At 42.7% G+C, this 22,652-nt stretch overlaps 1 protein-coding gene across 1 annotated transcript in view; it reads right to left on the minus strand.

Annotated features, from left to right (window-relative positions):
- Positions 1–6,925: 6,925 nt before the first annotated feature.
- Positions 6,926–22,652, minus strand: part of CRB1 (crumbs cell polarity complex component 1) — a 95,416-nt gene continuing 79,689 nt past the window's right edge. Inside the window, exon 13 of the mRNA XM_050977774.1 lies at positions 6,926–7,723. Coding sequence (XP_050833731.1) covers positions 7,508–7,723 — 216 coding nt within the window. The 3' untranslated portion in view covers positions 6,926–7,507. The remainder of the gene's footprint in view (positions 7,724–22,652) is intronic.

Genomic DNA, 22,652 nt, shown 5'->3' on the forward strand with positions numbered 1-22,652 from the left:
ACTTTTGTGGGTGTTTCTAGGTCCTTGTAGCCAAGGTGTGAAGCACTGTTCCCACAGTGGTGCTGCAGGCAGCCGGGAAGGAGAGCCTGATGCTTTTTCCTCCAAAATATGCCTGGGCTCCTGGCTGGTCTTGAGGTGGCTGTGGTACAGGCAGGGTGCCCTGTGTCACTGGATGCCCACAGCTTGTTGGATCAGCATCCTCTCCCTGCTTGCTGAGGAGGGATCAGAAGCAGTTAAGGCTGCATTATTTGTTTAAACTGTTCCGTCCTTCGAGCAAAAACACTCATCACATCTCCCCTGAAGACTTAGACTTCCCTAATCTGCCTAACAATTGTGCAGTTACCTGGGGGTAACACCAGAACTCCTGTTATCTGTGAGTCAGCCACATGGGAGAGCTCAGGTGTTTATTTTGGGGGGCAGAAAGCAGCTCTGTAACTCGAGGCTTTCCATGCCCTGACTGCCTGGGCACTGCCAGCACACAGCACAGGTGACAAGGGCCACAGCCAGCATGGTCACATTGCCTTAGGGTGGCCCTGCACTGCCCTTCCCTCCCACTCCTCCCCTGCTGCTGCTCCTGCCAAATCTCTGCTGCCAAGAAGGGTTAGTGCAGGTGCCAAGTGAAACTGAGTGGGTTTAAATTGGAAACACACATTTTTGTCAGCGCTGGTTATTGCAGTGCGTGCCAGTGGAAATTGAGCTTTTGCTGGAACTACAGGTGGAACCTGAAAGGTCACACACAATATTGAGCTGAGGAGAATGGCATGCTTCAAACGGTGCCATGAGGAGCAGGGAACCAGATGAAGGCCTGTGTGGCTTTTCTCTGATCAAAATAGATGATTGAAAGCCATGATTTGGACATGCCTGTCTCCGTGGTGCTTGGCAATGTTAGATGGATTGCTGGGGACGGAAGTGCTTTGTCAAATGTCTCTGGGGAGAGAAAAATCATGGCCTGATAAAATCAGAAATTAAAAACAAGGTTTGTGAAACCAAGTCAAAACCAGCAAAGTCACTCAAATTGGTTGCAATATAAAGTCTCCCAATATTTTTTTATCCAATAAATATAATTTGAAAGAATGTAAACTCAGAAAAATCACGACTGAATTGAGACCTCTGCCTGGCCTTCAGTACTTCACCTGTGCCTTGATTCATAATTTATGCTCTGGCTTTGCACTGTGCAAGAGGTCTTCACACCTCATGGCTTGCATTATAGATGGAGGAGTTTAGGTTAAAAACACGCTTTTACTGCGAGGCTTGGGAAGCCGCCCGCTCTCCACATCAAATTCATGTGTGCAATTTAAACAAGACCTCACTGTGCTCCCAATAAATGCACACCAGATGTATCTTTTATAAATGTTAGGTTTTGCAGCATCTTGACACATGCCAGTAGTTTGAAGGCCGTGCATGCTTCAGTGGGGCATGAAAGCCCCATCCATTCATTCAACTGTGACATCTTGCAATAGGCAAAATTCTAGTGGTGTCAGCTATTCACTGCTCAACTTTATTGAGTTACAATGCCTAATCTGATGCTCTTTTTTTTGAATTGTTTTCAGAGGTGTCAGTTTTCTTTAGCTGAGAGGTGATTGAATAGCACAGGAAAAGGAACTTGGCCAAAATCCTCTGATCCGTGATTCCTGATGTTATGTGACATTACACATGTAAGGTTTGTCCTGCAGTGAGACTTGGGGCTTGTGTTAAATAAAACATAGAACAGACATTTGGGGCTGGGAGAAAGACTTTGCTGTCTCTTATCTGGAGACAAGATTTCTGCTGTAGGACTGAATTTATTATGGACATTTTAAAAAATGTGTCAAATATTTTCTTTATTTAATACTGTAAATTAGATGAAGTTTATTGTTAATTAGCATCTGTGGGAACAATAGTCACTAGCCAGATGTAGACAATGACAAAAAATTGTGGCTTGGCTAATCACTGGCCAAAAACCTGGATGGGCCAGATGCTTCCTCGTGTCCTGCAGGAGCAGAAGGTGTGTTTTGGAGGTGTGGGAAGGGAGAGGATTCCCCACCTGAGAATAGGCAGCTTCAGCTGGAAAGTAGGGTGACATATAGGTGTAAGTCTGTGAAATGTACTCTGGAAGGTTCAGATCACTCCGTTGTACTCAACAGAAGGATAATTCAATTTTGTTGAAATGAGTAAGAATTTCTGTGCTTCCTTGAGTGAAAGAAAGTGAAACAAATCCATGGTGGTGGTGGTGTTCCTCTTCCAGAGAACACAGAAAAGCAGTGTTTCCTATTTAAACCCCACAAGGTCAGATCATGATCACCTTTGGAGAGTGAGGTCTTAGAACATTCAGTTACTCAAATATTGGCAAATGTGAGTTTCATGGGTTTGGAGCTGTTCCTCATGCTGAAGCTTAAGAGGTGCTATTGATCTAGGCAGTGAAATACTCTTCCCCAGAAATCCCTTTGGCACACTTGGATTCTCCTGCTTCAACCTGTGCTTCTGAAGAATACACAAACTTTTATTTAGATGTCAAAAAAACAAAAGGACTGGACAATTATTTTTAAAAAAAACCTAATGATGCTTAACATAGCCTGTGGCACCGAGTTCCTCATGGGGAATCTGTGACATGGAAACAGTGGCTGGCACACACTTCTCAAAGGAGGAGATAAGAGTACTACCTCGAGGGATTTGGATTCACCCAAGTGCTCTGTGGTTATCTGGCAGTGCTCAAAGTGCCCTGCCCTGGGTGCACACTGGCTGCTCTGGCTGCAGCACAGGATGCTGCTGCTTGAGTTTGGTTGGTTACATGCCAGCATACTGAGAAAACAAATTCTCAAAAAAGTTCACATTCACCTCTCTCCTGGGTGTATAATTTCTAATTGCAAGTTTGACTTCTTAAACTGTAAATATCTGATCTGGGGATCATTTCCTTTGTAATCATCTTTTTCCATGATGAAAGAATCCCATAAAGCAAAAGTAATACAGGCTTTGATATAATTCTTATTTATTGGTCATTCTGATCCTGCACAGAGCAAAACAGTAATATGAATAGAACATCTAAACTATGACCATATTATGTACATCTAGAGAAGGAACAGGTAATTTTACATAAGACAGAGAAGGCACATCATGCAAAGTAATGCTCACTGGTTCACAGGTTGGATGCCACCTTTTTCCAAGGAAAAGGGAATGGACCATGAAAGGGGGTAAGTTGCTTCATCCTTCCCCTGCCTCTGAGTACCTTTGGAGGGATTTGGTGCAGGGCAGACCGTGTGTTTTAGCCTAGCACCCTCTCTCTCTTTGGAGAAGGCTCTTAGACATGAAGAGAAGGTTAAATATGTAAGGCTTGGGAGTATATTGAGCTTTTTTTTTTTTCTTTAATGGGTAGGTTGCAAGTGGTCATAAATAATATATTATACTTCAAGCTTTTGAATCAAATAGTGAGAGAGATTAAACAAATGGAATTTTGAAATATTTTAAGTCTCTTATGTGGAGATCCCACCACAGTAGTAGAGGTTACCAGTGCTTTTTTGGGAACCAGAAGCCAATTTCAGTATTTTTTTCCTTAAAACAGCACACATGCTCTCCACAACTCCTGGATGTTATTGCTCCTCACTAAATGTCTGTGCTTCTATACATTCTGTTAAATCCCTGGGCTGAGAAGCAGAAAATACCTTGGCATCTGCTACCTCTGTCTTAATCTGTGGGTTAAATTACATCAGGGATGTTATTAGACACTCCTTAAAATGTATTCTCTTTTGTTTTAGCTGTTGTTCCCTGGTTGAGACATGGCCCAGAATGGTCAGTCTTTGTAACCATGCATATTGTGGTCACCATGGCATGTTCATGAAGCAGCAGCAGCTCAGAGACTTTTTGTGCTTCTCCAGGCTGCCATTGAGCATTTCCAGCTGCAGCATCTACCTTCCTGCTGCCTTTGGATGTTGCTTCATTAATTCAGATTTTCAGGAAGTGTGTTTGGAAATGACATTTGTTGCCTTCTGGGCCTTTTTTTGTTTGTTGCTTATAAGATCATAGAGTTTTGAATATTTCCCATTTTAATGCCTCTTTGAAGTAAAACATGCTCCCTGTGAGTTACCCTAGACCTGTTTCAATGGGTAATTCTCATTCCTGACTCACCATCATGCTCCCACTCTTTCCTTTGGCCTCACTGCTGTGAAAGTCCAGCTTCACCCTTGCTGTGATCCAGCTTCTGCCTCCACCTCCCTCAAGTGCCATTTACTTTCATTTCCTTTTCTTCTCTCATTTTTCTGTGAATTTCCACCATCCTACTTTTATCACTTCCTCTCCACCGAGGCTGACAGCAATCACAACTTACTCTAATCTTAGTTTAAAGGTTTTTCCCCTGCCTTCTGTCTCCTTGACTTACTTTCTACAAACCACATTCATATTTCACTGGGAGATTTTTCTCTTTGTTGTGCTTTTATGGGTGTCTTTTTAATTCTCTAGGAGCATATTCCTCCTGAACTCTCTTTGGTCTGTATGAAAAGTCTTCGGGCTTTCATCTTCTCTATCTCTTCCTTCCTCTGTACACGCTCCTGGGTATCTTGCTCAGCCCTAAAGATTCTCTCTGTGGCAACACTTTCTGGAATATTTTATTACATCTCTGCAGATTGTTTTTCAGCTGTCTCCCAAATTTCATCCAGAAAGTCAAACCACAGAGAAGAGCAGATTTACTTTTCAGCTACTTCCTTATTCTTGTTCTGTCTTTCCTTGTGCTTTCCTTCAAGATAGTTCTCCTGGCAAACTGCCCCTATCTTCAGCTGCTTTCTCCCTTTTGTCATTTTTCTTTGGATAAGGTGATAATTAAGCCTGGAAGGGACCTGCTGATGTCATCTTGTTCAACCTCCTGCTCAAATAAGGGCAGAGTTCAAAGTTAGATCTTTATTATAACCATTCTATTGCTTTTTCTGATATGACCTAATTTCTCTTTTTCTTTCTTTATCTCTACTCTTCCCTGAGATCTCTATCAATTATCTCAGATGAGCTCATTGACCAGAAAACCAAGATCATAAAGCAGGTGTGTGGAAGCATCTTCTTTGCATCCACTTTTTTAGTCCAGTGCTGCTTCTGCTGCTTGGGCCTAATTTATTCTTCTGGATTCGCCCTGGTGTGCAGGGTTTGCTGTCCCCAAGCTTTGCCCAGCCTTCTCTCCCTCACTCACTCACTACTTGCCCCCTGTCATCACAGCCTCCCATGTCTTTGCCCCCTTGGCCACTTTCTTGGCATGGTTTGTCTTTGGGTCTCTCACAGCTTTTTTGGGAGTGAGGCAAAACCCATGGGTTGGAATCCACACAAATAACTTCTGCTGCCCTTGGGGTCTCATCCTCATGTGCTGCTGTTTTCTGCTGAATCAGTTGCTTCCTTCCCCCCCCCACCCCCAGTGTTTCTGTGTCTTTCTAGAAATGATCACACCTAACAAACTTTATGGGGTGCTTTATTGGCTTTATTGTGCCTCAGCAGTGTCTCATGGGGCAAAAGCTGGGCTAAAGCAAGTTTGAATTAAAGGCTATTGCTTCTGTAATTACAGAAAGCCATGATTTGAAAAGATCCAGAGAAAAGAATTTCTGCTCTCTTATAATTTTAGTAACTTCTTTTTCCACTCTTTCCTCAGTTGTCTTTTTACTTCTCTGAAAGTAGACTGCAGCTGTACAACAACAATTGCATTCAAAATAATAAGCTTCAGTAGTAAAGCTGTAAATTTGGCTGGAATAAAATCTGTCATGCATTTTTGCTGTGACTACATTCTGCTCTTCTAACTCAGCTCGAATCCACCTATCCACTCACATCTTCTGTAGTGCCTTGTTTTGAAAGATATTGATGAGGGCTGCAAAAAGTCCTGAATGTGCTTACTATCATAGTTACTGCTAATCATCTCATACAAAAATGAATGTGAGTGGCATTGATCTTCAGGAATCCCTTAAGGGGTCATCCAAACTGAATCATGAATTGATCATTAATTGAAAAGATGAGTTAAACTCTAGGATAGTGAGTGTGCATACTCTATTATGCAACTCCTGGAATAATCATCTGGGGGTCGATGTGTTTGTCCGGGATGTTTCACCACTGTGGGCACATGTGAGCTGAAATGCAGAAAGAAATGTCTTCATGGACTTTCCACTCTGCTGCCTCCTTATTTTGGGTTCAGTTTGTGGGGGAGAACTGTTTGTGATTTAGTTACTTGACTACATCTGAAAATTGACTGCATGAATTATAGTTAAATTTTGCCTCTACATTCCAAAAACCCCTTTGACCTGGGAGCATTTTTGGCACATAGAATCATACATTTGTTGAGGCTGGAAAATGCCTTTAAGATCATTGAGTTCAACTGCTAATTTACATTTTCAAATGTCTCTTTCATTACAAGATGCCTTTGTATCAAATGTTTGTTTCATTGCATTACGTGTTGATGTGATTTTATTACATCTATGTAATTGTCTGTTTCATTACAAGATTTCTTCCAAGTCTCTCCCTTACATTTCATGCAGTTGTTTCTTTTTCCACAAAGCAACTCTTTTGCTGCTGAGGTTTATGAGGTAATTAAATAAGATTATTCCTGTTTTAAAAGAGGAAAATTGAGGCATAAAAATTTATTTACCCATGAGCTTATGAGAACTCTGAATTCTAGAAGGACCAAGTTTGTCCTAGTTATTTTCAAGCCAATGTTTGACCTGTAGGCCACTTTTGCCTCTTCCCTGGTATTTTCCATGATCTTTAGGAAACATTTCTGAGCATGCTTTTAGGCAGCCAATGTACATTGGCAATGTGAGAAGCAATAATTTTCTACAAGGGACCTTTGGGTAATATTGTAATAGAAAAAAGGCAGTAGTGTGGATGCACACAATTTGTTTAGGATATTTAAATTTCATATCTCCTAACCGGTCAGGTTGTGCCCACTGGGTATTTTAAGCCTCTTTATCCTAAGAGAAGTATGTATGCTTTTGTGGAAACTGAAATTCATTTCACCTTCATTTTAGTAGAAGGTGGAGAGGAAGCAAGTAAAATGAAAGAACCAGAAGGAAGAAAAACAAATTTGAAACATTTATTTTGGAGAGTTTTCACACAGCTTCCTTTTAATCCCTGATTAACAGATGAAAGAAGATGCACTGAGACACATCTCTGGTACTAAACCCTTGATGAGAGAATTACAATGTCTTTATTGTACAGGCTTAGTTGATTTGTCTCCATCATCTTCTGCAGCAGTGATTGCTAGACAGCCAAAGGAGAGTGCAGAGGAGAAGCTGGTTCCTGTGTGGTGCTCAGGACAGGCAGTTACATTTATCCCAGGAGCCATTACTGTCCATAATACCTACTGTCGATTATCAAGGCTGGAGTGTCCAGTGCAAGTAGAAATTGTCCTTGGATGGTCCAAAGCAATGATAAATGTCATTGGTTCACTACTGAACTCAAAAGGAAAGCAGTGCAAAATCATTGCCATACTTATCAGAAGGAAGATGGCTGTGTCTACCATATGTACAGAGTCCCCTTGCAGCCCCATCTGAGGGTGCAGGAGCGGCTTTGCTTTCTTCTAGATGAGTCTCTCCATGGGCGGTGGCTGCAGCATGTCCCACATCTCCAGGCGGGAGCCGTCCTTCTCCTGGCGGCTGGGACTGTAGGTGCCCTGCGTGGCGCGCTTGGTGGCCATGACGGCCGACACCGCCATGGCCAGCGACAGCAGCACCAGCAGCGCCAGCGTCACCGAGCCGATGGCCGCGAACACGCCGGAGAGCAGGTCCCCTGCCAGCTGCAAGGATGGAAAGCACTGCAATGTAACTGCACCAGGGGAGCACTGGGACACAGCTGGGCTGCCCCAGAAGGAGAACAGAATCCACTCTGTCAGCAGGGCTTCACAGGGGTGAGTCAGTGCTGAAGCACCATTTACTGCAGGGGATGGACACGTTAGCTACACTAACCCCTCCATTTCATCCTTTGGACTCCTCAGAGAGTGACTGGATGTTTAGTGTTCAAGGCAAATGAATTTCCTGTAAGGACCCATTTCTTTTGACAGCTTCCTTACCTTGAAAATAACCTGCAAGTTAATATGTCCGTGGGCTACAGTAGTAATTCAGAAATTATTTAAGCACTTCATAAAACTTCATTATTCCTAGAAATTTCCTATACTATTATATTTCCTATATTCCTGTATTTCCTTCATATTTCCTAAAAATTCACTATTCCTATTATTCCTATGAGCTAATTTGAACATATACTGAGTTACATTTCTTGCTGGAGGAATTAAATTTATATAAATATTTTTTTATATCTATATACTTACATATATAGAAATTTCACTTACGGTAAATATAGTAAATGTATAGTTGTATTTCTACAGACTCCTATTTGTAAACTTTTCTACCAGCATTTTTGCATGAAATAAGCATTTAGAGGCTGCACAATAGTGCATAATCATTATATTTTCACAAGTAAGTTTTAAAATATTCATGCAGCTCTTCCACATACAGACTTCATAGGTTCATCTACAGAAACACAAGTAGTACAGTATAGGATTAATGTAAGGATGCTGTGATTTTTTGGGTATTTTTCAGTTTTCATGTAGCAGTGGGAAATGTAATAATGTCAGAAGGCAGAATGCACATAAACCAATCTGTCAGCTGGAAAGCTTCAGACCAGAGAAATTTTATATTTGGTAGAGGAATGTTTTGTACACATCTATGTATGCACTTTCATGTGTAAAAAATGCTTCTGGTGAGGAGAGCAATGAAGTGATGTGGTTAGTGTGGAAAAGTGGTCACTGTGGACAGAATGACCCTAGCAGGAATTGAACTCCTGGGCAGATTGTGCCATCCATCCTCTTCTGATTTGTATTACAAGTGACAGCTGAACTGCCAGAGATGAATGCGCACTCGAGGCTGAACTTTCAAATCCCCAAATATTTAGAAGCAGAAAACAGCAGGTCACAGCCTGTTTCCCAGTCAGCTGCTCCATGTTCAGGATGTTTTAGTGACCTGCTTACTCGTCATTTCTAAGGAAGGGCAGTCCCAGTGCAGAGCACAAGGGTGATTTTGCACTCAGCCACGGATGCCCTGCAAGTGGATGCTCTGTGTGTGCATCCCTGGACTCGTGCCTATGCCAGGGAGCAGCAATGCCAGAGGGAAAACATTAAACCAGTCCTGCCTCTTTTCCTCCTCTCTCCAATTCCACACTGATGGAAAAGGTCCTGCTATAACAGTAAAAGCAAGTTTGGCTCAGGGGTTCTCTCCAGGGGATAAATGATTGACTAGGATATTTTCCTCTGTCCTTGATGGCTAAATATATGGTCCCTGGGATTTTAAATACATTTTTCCCAATAGGAATAATATAATGCAGGTGTCAGACCAAATGGCTACTACTCTAAAACAAGGTGGCATAAAGCATGATGGTCTATTAAATTGTATTGAATTGGGAAGGTTATTTCATCTTAGGATGGTGTTATAGGCATATTTGAGATTCTAGTTTTGCTCTGTACTCTGTTGGACTATATGACCCTTGTTCCTCTAGTCTCAGAGAGGCAGCAAATTTTTAATGGAATTTTTGTTCTCAGAAGCTCTCTTTTATTTTCATTGCCTGCTCTGGGAAAATAAGGACTAAGATAGTCCAGTTTAACTCTGATCCTGGGGTTGAACAGGCCATTTGCAAGAGAAATTCACTGCCATAGGCAAATGGATGGCATGGCCTCACCTCTGATACATGAAATTTTTGAATTAAGTCTCCACTTTTCCAGTCCCTACTCTTTCCATTCCTGTTGCAAGCATGTCTCTCTGTATCTTTTCATTTACGATAACCTTCAAATTAAATTGATTTCTTAAAGAAGAACTTTTTGCAAAGAATTGGGGCGAAGAAAAAGCTTGTAACTTGCTAAAATGGAGTCACACATCTAAATGTCACTCTCAAATTAAAATCATCATAACAGGCATTTTTAAAATTTTGCAATAGTTACTTATTAGAGAAACCTTACCCATCCTGAGCCCAATATGTAAAAGAAGTTACCCCACTGATCAGTATCTGGAGAGCTGGGGTTTACCATGGTAAGATACATAAGCTAAGTTTATGCCTATATTGCTTCTAATTTCTAAATGTGAAAAAAAGGCCTTTACTTCATCTTTTAAGGTGAATTCTATTGATCAAAACCCCCTGATGTTCCAGTGCTCTCTCTCCCCTGGTTTATCACCCCACAGCTCCCTGCTGAAGTTTCCAATGCGAGGTACCCCCTTAGCAGTTGCACTGAACTGGTAACAAGAGTTGCCAGAAGGCTCTGCAGTCTGGTCCCATCAAAATCAACTGCTTCTTTAGTAATTAATGGCTGAATTGTTAAATTAATTTGGAAAATCAGCTGGCTGATCTGGAAAAAAATATCTGAAAAGCTCTGTCCCCTGTCATCTCAGAGTCTGTTCACTGCGTGGTCGGTGATGATGACAGACTGAAATAATTGTAACCAGTGCTTCCAAAAATAAAAGGGTTGAGCAGCATTTTTAGTAACATTAGTGCTGCTGAAAGAGTGGAAGAGAGGTTTTCCATCACTGACCATACTTGTACTTTGCATAATAGAAGGGAGTGGTCACTAAAAATGCAGTTGGAAAGGAAAGGCCCCACATGCTTCAGGCTTTTCTGAGCAGTCCTTGCTGGGGCTTCCACCATGGATGGGGCTGAGCTGTGAACCTCTGGGGCTGCTCTCCTGTGTAGCTGCTCACCTCAGTGCTCCATCCATGTCCCACATCCCCTGGCTGTGGGTCTGGGGCATCCTAAGGGGCTTGGCCACACTCTAATATCACTTTTCAGCTTCATACCAGCATTCCCTTCCCCACGTTAACTGGTGTAGCCCTGGCTGCTGAGCTGAGTGCTCAGAGATGGCAATAGACAGGTTTTGGTGTCCTTGTCACAAGGCTGTTACAGAGTGCCCAGCAAGAGGTGCTCTTTGGCCCAGAGCTTCAAAGGCAGAGGAGGAAAGCTCTGGAAAGGAATGGACAGAGCAAGGCAAACTTCATTTGGTCTTGCCACAACAAAAAAACCACCACAGGACACCTGGGAGCTTGTGAAAAGAAACAAGTTGCTGAATTTCTTTGTTGAAAACCTTTGTTAGTCTGTCAGAAAGAATTCTTGCTATCAAATAACACATTGTGATCAGCTATTTCTGAATGTAACGTCAGCACTGAATGACTAAATATATGCAAGGTAAATGAAGGAGGGTTAATTAACTGGCTGAGCAACACCTTAGAGATTCTCATTACAGTTTGAGGCTGGACTGAAAGGCCTCCTGAGGGCTCTTCCAAGCTGAATTATCTTATGAGCCTGTTTAGAAGGTATTTGGTGACAGAACAGTTTTAAGAGCCCCTAATACAGAGGAGCTGCCAGTAAAAGCTGCATCCTTGGTGGTAATGGATGTTGATGGCAAGATGATACCAACAAAATGAGGAAAGCCTATCTGCTTCTCACTAAGTTATTATTTTTTTAGGATGTTCTATTTATATACCTTTGGATGTCAGCTGATGAGTTTGTTTTGGCAAAAATTTAAAAGAAATAAAGAAAAAACATGGTTGAATTTAGTTTTCATGTAGTGGATGGCTTCATCTGCAAAGACAGGAGAAAATGCAGGTAAAAAATCTTTGTCTTTTTCTAAAATCAAATATTTTGGATTTTCACTAGTAGTTTCACATAAAAATTGATTATTTTTTCTAGGGTTATTTTAATTATTAAATTTAAATTAATATTTTTTAACATTTAGATTGCATAAAACAAGTCGTTGAATAGAGTGACATTTCACTATAGCTCTGGATTTTGCTTTTCATTTGGTTATGGAAATAGATTTATTGTTCTGCTCTGGTTCCTTGATCCACTTTTTGAATAAGGGCCCAGTTCAGAAGCCAGAGTTTAGAGGCATTTATCAACCCAGTGTATGCTTGCTTACCTTTAAGCAAGCCATATCCCAAATGGTTATTTTATAGAGGGAGCATCAGGGATTTGCTGTAATGACCATTCCACGTGTGCCAAGTGCCAAAGGCAAGTGGAGCACACAAGGGAGCCCAGCCAAGGGCACAGGGCCTGCTCCTCCTGTGAGTGTCACATCAGCACTGCTGAGCTGAGCTCATCCTGCCTTGTGGCCACCAGGGCTGAGCCAGACCAGGACAGAGAAGGAGGATGCAGCTGTGGTGCTGGCAGGGAAAGGCAGCAGGTGGGAAAGGGGCAGTGAGTGCTTCCTTGGGGTGCTGCTGGGTGGGGAGGTGTTCCCTGGAGGGGTCTGTGGGCTGTGTGACGTGCTCTGGAGGCAGGAGCTGCCTGCTCTGTGCCTGGGCATGTAGGATTAACCCAACTTCATTTCAGCATTGCTCAGAACGTGCCTGGTTCTGGATGCATCTCCAGACAGAGACATCAAGGCAGGCTTTAAAACACAGGGACTGACAAACCCCAGAGACTTCCCTTCCCTGCCACTTGTGGGGCTTTTGGGATTTCTGCAGCTGCTCATGTGCACTGGAGCTTTTGCTGGGCAAGTCTCAGATCCTGAGTCCTGACACCACTCACAAGGTTATCAGCTCATTCCCACTAAGAACATCTGATCCCTGCTGCCCAGATTTACTGCCTCCAAATCACAGCCATTTGCTGTGGTAACAACTGGCTTGAGTACTCCTAATCCATGGCAGAGTTACTTTGAAAGGGTTGGGGGCATGTAGGGATAACAGTGAGCAGCCAGAGAAAAGCCATTTACTTGATTAAAAGGCCCATAGATATGCTGAGTTCATTTCACAGAGGATTCACAGCCATCTTAGTGGAACTTCTTTCTCCTACAGGCTGAATTCAAATAAGAATTAGTGTAGTTCAAGGAGAAATCCAGTCAGGCACACAATATCTGTTATCATGGAGTACATTGATAACCCCAGCCTGTGAGGCTACAGTTTATTTTCAACATCAATAAAGTGGCCATAAATCTATAGATTGACTTTTCTAATAAAAGTACATTAAATGAAGGCACAGGAAATCCCTTTTTCTGTGATTTTCTTTTTTCACCTAGCAAACTGTGGCCTATTGCTCTCCCTCACATCACCTGCAAAATGTAGCTGCTCTCTTTGTGCTAAACACCAGCCACCATCTTCCAAGAGCTGTTGGGCTGTTGAGTTCAAGTAGTAGTAATAATAATAATAATCATTGTTTGGGACTCATTCAAGGAGCACAGATTCATGTCAAGCCAAACACTGCACAGCCACTGAAAAAGGCAAACTATTTTTAAGATGTTATAAACATCACCTATTTTCTTTAACTGCTGTATCCTTTAAAGGTTTATCCTGGTTTCCTGCTTCATGCTGTTGTCCATGTGGGCACTGATCTTTGAATGTATCTAGAAACAGTTGTTTTTCAGGTCCTTGAATAGTTTACTCCTTGCTCTTTGGTACCTGTGGCAACAAGGGAAGCAGCACTTAGTGCACTTTAGCTGATTTCCCACTGTTTATCATCAGTGAGACCACACACTCCTTTTCCTTCTGCACACCTCAGAACTCTTCAGTTCATCTTCAGGGCTTCAAAAGTGGCAGTTGCATTGTAAGACATTCCTCTTGTCCCCTGAAGTGATTCCTGAAAGGTGCAGTATTTGCTGTACCATGAACCTGGTGCCTAACAAGTTTCAGGATTACATGGTCAGAAAAGTGTTTGAATTCTCTCAGATTGAGAAGCAGAAGGCAAGAGTTTAAAACAGACCTAGGAAGACCATTGCAGGGCTTTTCTCTAGTTTTGCATCCTTTATGAGTAAGAAGAGGACAGTTTGTAGGACCGGATTCAGCTGTGGAGCCTTGAGCACCTGAAGAAGATCTCAGTGGCCTGAGGTGTGGCTGCTTCCCCTGCAGGCAGCCAGCCCAGAGGGGCCTGGGAGGTGCCTCAAACTGGCCTTGGTGCCTTCTGTATGCAGGGCAGCACCCCGAGGTAGCATCACTGCCTTCTCCTCTGCATTTTAGGAACTGCTCCTGCTGGCCCCATGTTTCCTGGGAGGAGGCTGTCCTGTTGTCCCTCACCTCCCTCTGAAAATATCTCTGAATAATATCAAGAGCTGTAGATCATATTGAAATCCCAGCATTGCTGTTGCTGTTTCTGCCATCAGCCCCTGAGTTATCTTCCTGATAGCTGCAGGGAAATACAAACCCACTGCCTGGAGGGCCTGAATGAGACTCTGAGTCCTGTTCCTGCCCCTGTGGACATTGCTGAAGAAAAAACTTAGGGGACTGATTCTGATGTGTGCAGAATATCCACAGTATTTAGGCAGTTCATCTTGGTGGAGAAAGATTTTAAGTAATTTTTTAGATTCCTTTTTTGTTTTCTTGTGGGTGTTATTGCCTGAATATTTTCTTGAAATGTCTCTGAAGAAATTATGTTCACCACAACCTCTTTATAGTATATGATTTTATATAATGTAGTTTGAATAGTTTGTCTTAGCTGACACCTGACAGTTTTAATTGATTCCTTCCTGAAAAATGCCAACTTTCAGTTTTCTGACAGTTCTTGAAATCAAGGAAAAAGCACAGAGAGAATTCATGTTAGTTGCTATAATGATAAATTGGTCATCTGGCTTGACCAGCTATAGATCAGAAAAATGCACTCTTTACTATGAAGGAAGAATTCTGTCTGTGGCAGTCTGGGAGAAAATGAAGAAGATGGAGATGATTGAAGTCTAGGATTTAGCTGGGTTTGCAGAGAAAGCACCTCATTAAGAAATTCTGACAGCCTCCCTCCTGGCACGTGAAGTTGCACTGTTGTGACACCACAGAAGTTAATGAGGAGGTTTGTTCTAATTATAGTGGAGCAAGAAATTGGAGATTGGAGACGCAGCTCTCTGAAGCGTGGCAGCTAAATTGTAAAGCAGACTTCAGTGGAACGAGGGTGTTGTTCACATTAGTCCTGATCTCCCAGTCAGACCAGCTTACCCAGACCTCCTCCTCCCCACACTGGGCTGCAGGACCATTCCCAGATCACTTTACACAGTGCTGTGTTTAAATCAGAGCAATGTGCCCCCTCCTCAGTGCTGGTACATGCAGCAATACATGGCAATATTGGCAGTATCAGCCTTTTAGCCACAGGGCTTTTCCAGCTTGGAAGGGTCACTTTTAGAAATTAACCTTTAAAGAACAGGCTGCCTACAGTAACTATAATTTCTTTAACTACTTGTAATGTCGATATCTGGTTTGTATGAACTGTTTAATGCAAGCAGTCCAGACATGGCAGCAGAGGAGTTTAGTACATCTGGGATGGTCTGTCTCAGGCAGAAGGAGCAAAAGTCCTGGCTTTGGCCACCACACTGTGCATGAGCTCAGCCATGCACCCAAAAGAGCCAGAAGTATATAAGCAGCCCCTTAAAATCTGCATCAGCTGTTTTGCTGGATCAGTATCTCCCAGATTGCTGAATGCCTTTTAGGCAGCAGAGTGTTGGTTGCACAGAGAGCAGTGATTTGGGTGGCAGCTTGGGAGGGCAGCTCTCATTGAGCTGGGGGCTTTGAGAAGGCTCCTTGATAGTGCTCCTGCAGCAACTGCCAGTGCTAATTTTGTAAGTGTTCCAGCTCTTTTTAAGATCATCTGAGTGGTGCAGCACAGATTAAATGTGCAGCTCCAATGTGTTGTTATGAGATGCCTTTTAAAATTCTATCGACAGCCTCTGGTGTAGGAACTTCACCATCTGCTGCAATCTGAAAGGATTAGAGGGAAAAATCTATAGCTGGTGCAAATCCAGGCAAACCATGCTGAGGAGGAGTTTGTCCCATAGCTGCTATATCACAGACTAGACAAATGTTTTAGTAAAGGTGCCAGTCTCTGGGGTGCAACATCCTTTTCCAGTTTGGGAAATGCTCTGGGGCATCATACAGAATTATTTTTGTGTGTGGCTGCCAGCACAGTGTATCAGGTGGTGTTTCTTCACAGGGGATAACTGCTTTGCAGCTCTGAGACAGCAGATTCTGTGTGAGTACATCTTGGTGGTGGATAAAAGCCTCATCAGGCAAGCATCTTGCAGGAAGAAATGGGAGATATTTAAACTCAGGACTATCACTGAAAACACTGGCTTTCTGTTTTTCCCTCTATGTGGCCAGGTTGAGTTCACTGCATCCCTGTGGCTGCCACAGTAGAAGTGGCACCTGAAGAGGAATTTGGAAGAACACACAGGCCTTTTGAGGAAGTCTGCTGTCATGGGAGAGAGAACTGGGTGTGAAGGGGTCAGGAGGTTAAACCCCCAAACAGGAGAACAATAAGAAAAGATACTACAGTGCTGGAGATGAGGGCGGGACAGTTTCCAAGGAAAAGAGATGGAGAGAGGTTCAGAAGCCGGAGTGAAATAGTTAAAATTATGAGAAAGAAGAATGGATTTCCAAACTGTTTTCTTCATTGGTTTCACAGGTGTTGGTCAGAGCAGCATGTGCAGGACGATGTTGTGACACTCAAGATGGGGCTGATGGTAATGACAGAATTTGGAGAAGAGAATGGGGCAGGGAAGGGTAATGTAGGTTATCAACAGCTAAGTCAAGGAAGCACCTAAACCATTCCTAGAGTAAACCTCTGCCTTTCTGGTTTTTCCCATGTATGTTTTATCTGTCATTCTAGATTCCAATCTCTTCTGTACGGGGGAAAAAAAAGGCCAGAGAGATTTTACTGAGGTATTTGCAATGTGGAAGTACTGTCTTAGTGAATACCTGCTCGTTGCTTCTCCTCACTAATGTGTTTCCTTGCACATGGTTTTCACCAGATAGGATTTGCCTGTATTAGGAATTAGCACTCTCAATTAACTGTAATGGGTTTGCACAACCTGACTTGTGCACAACGTGGAATTGCTCAGAACTCCACTTTTCAGCACATGGCAGTTGAGGTAAAAGATGTCTTTCTTAATCAGTGATGTTAGTGGTAGGTGTTCAGAGAAGAGAACAGCCCCAAGGGCCCATCCAAGCCCAGGATCACAAAGGGAGCAGCCATCTCCTGTGGGCTGAGGTCCCTGCCTGTGACCACGGGGAGCAGCCTCTGGTCCTCTTCCCCCAGGTGCTGGTTCTCTTGCTGAAGCTCAGTGCTGAAACTGAGAGCCCTGCCTCTCCCCACTTTCTGTGGGAATGAGAAACTGCTCAGTCCAGTGCTGCACAATAAACAGGTGGGTATGGCATAGCACAGGCTGTTACAATTCCTGCCCAATTTTGTGACTCCAGACACCTTCCATCCCTGCTTCTCTGCTAATAAGCGAAGGCAGCAATCTCAAAACTATTCCATGAAATTCTTCTCCATTCCTGGTGCTGAGCTCCTGCAAACCAGCCATGTGTTGCTACCTAGCATTAATAGGATGCTGTCAAGTGGTGCTGAAGTAAGGAGCACTGTGACTGTTTCACACTGTCAGACAGCAAGGTATCGAGTCAGCAGCGAGCCTTTGCTGGGAGCAGCACTTCGATTGCAGCCATCTCCTGCTTCCAACTGTAAATATTAATAGTATAAGATAGACCTTCACTGGCTACATAATATTTGCCTTAGCATGCTACGTGACACTGTCATGTTACTTTGCTAATTATATTCCTTGATAAAAACTTTCAGTGTGTTTTCATCCCACTGGCTGTGGTTTTTTTTTCCTAGTAGAAAGCTGATTTGAGACAACAAAGATCATTATGGTTTAGCTGCAGGAGAGACTTTGCAAGAGGCGCATGTAGGTAAAGTTTAACTAAAAAAAAAATCTAAAAACTGCAATGTTAATAATTACTCAGACTTGATTTAGACCTTTTGTTTCTTAGCAGAGTTAGTTTTCATCTTTTTTTTAAGTGTTGTCTTGTTCATAGAATTGTGTGAGTGTGTGTCTACCTATGAATCTCACCACTGTCCTGAGGGATTCTTGGATCAAGGACTGCCCACCTAATATGGGAGCTATCATTGTATCAGTGTATTAATATCATTGGTGTTGCTGGCATTCAGCAGGTTTGCATCTGAATGTGAACTGGATGAAGCCAACTCTGATAATTGCCTTTTTGGTATCTGCTGAAGATGCAAATGTCTTAGAAAGTCTCTTTCTGTGTTATAGCCAGCACAGCACATGAGAGAAAGGTCTCTGAAAATGCAGTAGAAATGTCTTTTAACTTTCTACTCCACGCTTTTACCTTGCTGCCACCTAAAGATAACTAACAGAAAATACATTGTGCTACAGATTAGACACTTTTACCCTGGTATGCTGGAAAGGAATGGCAACCCCATCAATGTCCTTTCTTAAAGAAGAATTCCTGCACTTTCAGATTTTCTTGAAGATCATACTTCTTGGAAACAGGACATAAATCTGCTGACTCAGCTCACTGAATTTACCTCTGGTTCCCCAAGGCAAGACCTGCTGCCTCTGAGGCCCCCTCACCCTGTTTCTGGCCAGGCCTGTTGAACTCAGATGATTAACTCAGGTCTCCTCAGTACAGGCTGACAGTAGCATTTTCTACAGGGCATGGAGTCAGGCCACCTCTGCAAGCAGGTGTAAGACATTTCTGGATTCCTCCTGTCTCAGATGTGAGTGGCTGCTGTCAAACAGGGAGCCTGAGTGGCTCCTCCATCTCAGCACCTCCTGGTGCTTTATTTCTCATTCAGTAGTTTTCAGTCTGTAGAATATCTGCCTTTAAGGCAGCCTTTGGTCAGAGAGGGCAACTGAGGCATGAAATAGAAACACAATTAACCCATGACCAGTCAGGCAACCCATGGTGGAAGCAGTGATTGAATTTAATCTCTTCCCCCTGCCCAAGCTCCTCCCGTCAGTCACACCAGGGCAGCACAGCCCTGCCCAGCTCCAACCCTGCCCCTGCCAGTGGCACTGCTGAGGTCTGGCCCAGGGTGTGCCCCCAGGCTCTGCCTTGCTGGGTGTCTGGGCAGTTGCTGGGGCAGGAATGCAGGAAGCCCTGAGCAAGAGAACCTGGGCCTGACAGGTGATCTTTCATGGAGCTGCTGCCATCAGACATTTTTGCTGTATGACATAATTTTTGGAGAGAAGTATGGCACTCTCTGTTGTTTAAACTGCAATACTGCATTTACACTGGTAATAAATCCCTCATATGTGCCTACTCCAAGTACCCAGTCTGTACTTGCACTAAACTCACATTTCCACATCAACTGCCTGTTGTTCTTTATTAAGAGCACCAGGACAGATGCTCTTTCCCAGGATGGCCAGGCAGGACTCCTCTCAGGCAAATACCCTGGAGTGCAGTTCTCACTCCTCTGTTCCTGAGGGTCAACTCCCTGCCCCGTGGGACTATTACAGATTCAAGCCTGCTCTGCTTTTATTTATTTTCAGATATTGGAAGGAGCTGGCTCCACCAGTGGTAACTACCTCAAGCCAGTGATGGCCCATTTTGTTTAAGTACCTGCTCTGGTCATGTTGCAGTGTTCAGGATTGTTCATCCTCTGTCAAAGTTCCACTCTGAAGTCTCACAGACTTGACACTTTGCTTGCTGGCTATCTGTATTTTTCACACCACAAATAGGCCATTCAATTCAACTAAAACTGTGATCAGTGATTTCCAAAATGCTTTTTTGTATGGCTCTGAGTAACTCTTCTGATTGATACTTGCATCCTTCCTTAAAATATTCCCAAACTCATATGCATTAGCAAGGTAATCAGAAAATCAGGTAAGTTATATATATTTTGGCAGAAGTTTCATACACTAGTGTTTTCTCCTGAAGAATAGTTCTGCTTCCTCCTTCATCAGTAGTTTTTGGAGAGGATGGAGAGAAATGATCAGAAGCTAGGAATCTTTGGCTCCAAATTTTCTGGAAGTGAAGTTGTTTCAGGTCTCTGGGTCCAAGGCAATTGCAGTCTGAGCAGCCTGAGTGCTCCTCCAAGGCAGAATGGGTAGCTGATACTGAAGGGAAGTTTAGCTTTCCTGCCTACTCCATCTAGAGAACTTCACTGGTTTGGAGATTATTGCTTAGCAGCAGGTTCTACCAATAATGCTTTAGTAGATTTAGTGTTTAAAGCATCCTGGGGTAGACTGGTCACTTTCTCTCTCTCTCTCTCTGTCCACTTCCTAGTGAAGGACACAAGATAATAACACTTGGGCACCTTACAGAGGTGCCCCAAGCATTCACTTGAAATAATGAATAATTTTTCCTGTGTTCAGCTGCAGCCCAGGTGTTCAGTGCTGTCCCCATCTGTTTGACTTTTACAAATCCATTTTACTTAATGGTCTTCCTTATTTGTGTGATTTCATTTCCCTCAGTATCACTTTGTGCCTCCAGGATCTCCTTCAGAACCACCCTTTTTTGATGGTTTCCAGAAATGGCAACACTGGCAGCACTGAGGGGTTTTTGAGGGATTTTTGGGACTCATCATTCCTCTGACACATCCACAGCTACCACTGGGGTTCCACTGGCAGTACCATCTACTGAAAGGACAGGTGAAAATTTGGGTGGGATAATGACTTCCAAACCTGTAGAAAGTGACAGAAGACTCTACCTTAACTATTGGCATTAGGTCTACCTTGAAGGATGGGTTACATTTTCATATGTACAGAAACCAAGCATTTTCTTTCAGCCTGAATGAGGTTTGTGTTTGATTAAAGGAAACAATAATATAAGAAAGGACCAAGTGCAATTTTCCATGAGATACAGCAGTGTCCTGCCTGATTCTCACATGCAATATTCTGGTTAGCTCACAAAATGGCAGCATTTGGGATGAGACCAGGCAACAGTGAAATCCCTGTCTAAAATTTGTCATTTCATGAGGGCTTTGAGTGAGCCTAGATCAAACCAGACATGTACATTAGCACTGGTGAACACAAAGTGAAATTAGCCTTGCACAAGAGGTGGTGTTGCCAGGCCCTCCCAGAGCTTAGTCTCTAGTTTGTCATTGATTTTAACTGGGAGCAGGTTTGGGCTTTTCTTTGGAGTTGATTTTGGCTTGGGTTGGGGGGATTTTTGGGTGTGCAGTTTTTTGTGCATGTGCACGTTTGTTTTATGTTGGGGGTTTTTTGTTGTGTTTTTTTTTGTTGGTGGTGGTCCAAGATTATCAGCTCCCAGGTGTCAGGCAGGCTGTGCTCACTCCATGCATCCTGCTCCTGCATGACTGATACAGAGCCAACAGGGGAGAAAAAGTCTTGTTACAGGCTGATCTGGGAAGCAACTGCACCTTCAATTCATCCACAAATGGTTACTGCTTGGAGAACAGGGAACAGAGGGTCCTGTCCCTCTGGAGATAAGAAGAGGACAGCTTGTGATGTTACCAGTGCTTGCCCAGACAGAAAGAGAAGTATTTCCATTTATTTCTGTAATGGATAAATTAGACCCCAAAGTGTTAATGTGTTTGAGAATCCCCAGAATCCCTACCCTACCATTTCACAGGGACCACCAAGAACCAAAGCTGTCTCCACTGGTGCAAACTCTGTTCACTCTAAATAATTACAAAGATTTGTAGAGCTGCTGATTTCCTTGTCCTTTGAATTATAACAATACCACATTTTTTTACTTCACTGCTTCTATTTTTTTTTTTTTTTTTGAAAAATGAATAATTTGTTCACCCAAATATGATTTGAATAAATTCAAGGACTGTTGTGTTTGCTGCACATTTAGATTGGTAGAATATTCAGATATTTGTGTAATAAGCTCTTCCTCTCATTTAAATAGTTTTCTGTATCAAAATAGATAAATGTTCTTGATCATTTGAAACCAAATTTTTTTTTCAGATTCTCAGGAACAGGAATTATTTTTATTCCTTTTCAGTGGAGTAATATTCCATAAGCCTAGTAAAGTGTGTAATTTTTTTCAGATGTTATTAGGAATGGAGTTTCATATCAAGAAGTGAAAAATAGGAGAGAACATTAGGTCTCATGAAGCATATAAGAAAAAAATAGGACATAAAATTTAGTATCTGAACAATGCAGGCACAGACTACATGAATGTGTTATAAAGTGAGCAATGACTGAAGTCAATACCCATGTGATGTGGATGTGGGTCCACAGGGAAAACATCAGAAGGTGAGAATAGGGAAGACAATGCCATTGCAACAGAAAGGATGGTGTACAGACAAAATGTGTTAGTCTGAATACTAAAGTGTTATGTGAACACCATGCTGGAGCTGATTCCTGTACTGCAGAGTGTTATCCTGTCATGTGTCATCTGGGCTCCCTTTTCTGCTTCTATTTACCATGCCCATTAAATATTCAACTGCTTTTCACTGATGCGTGCAGTAATCCTGGCCTTGTGAAGAGCTTTCCTGTCTTTCCCAGCTAGGACACATTAGATAACCTGATTGTCTTTGCATCCTAATGCTTTTGTACCTTATGTTGGGACACACATTAAATGTGTTTCATCCAATATCCTTTTAGAAGTTTTAGTTAAATCCTCTGTTCTGAATGCAGAGTAATGCAAAATAGCAAAGGGTATTAAGGCATTGTTCTGCTCTGAAAAACAACTGCAAAAATGGCATTGTGACATTTCCAGTGATTTCCAGAACAGAGCTGCTCATTTTATAAATCTAAAGATGTTTCTTCTTACCCCACATTTGACCTGGCACTGGAATAAAGCTGAGCCCTCTCTGGCTCCTACCATCAATGGTAACAATTCTGCCATGGTGGGTGATCTGCAACCACACAAATGTTGTGAAACAAATAAACTTCAGCTTCTTCCCAGCTCAATTATGCTGATTCTGCTGGGCTAATAAAAGGAAAAATTTATTTCAGTCATTGAAATAATCTTATTTCAATAGACTACCATCAGACTGTAAAA

Source organism: Serinus canaria, chromosome 8 (assembly GCF_022539315.1).
Source record: "Serinus canaria isolate serCan28SL12 chromosome 8, serCan2020, whole genome shotgun sequence".
Classification (NCBI taxonomy): Eukaryota; Metazoa; Chordata; class Aves; order Passeriformes; family Fringillidae; genus Serinus; species Serinus canaria.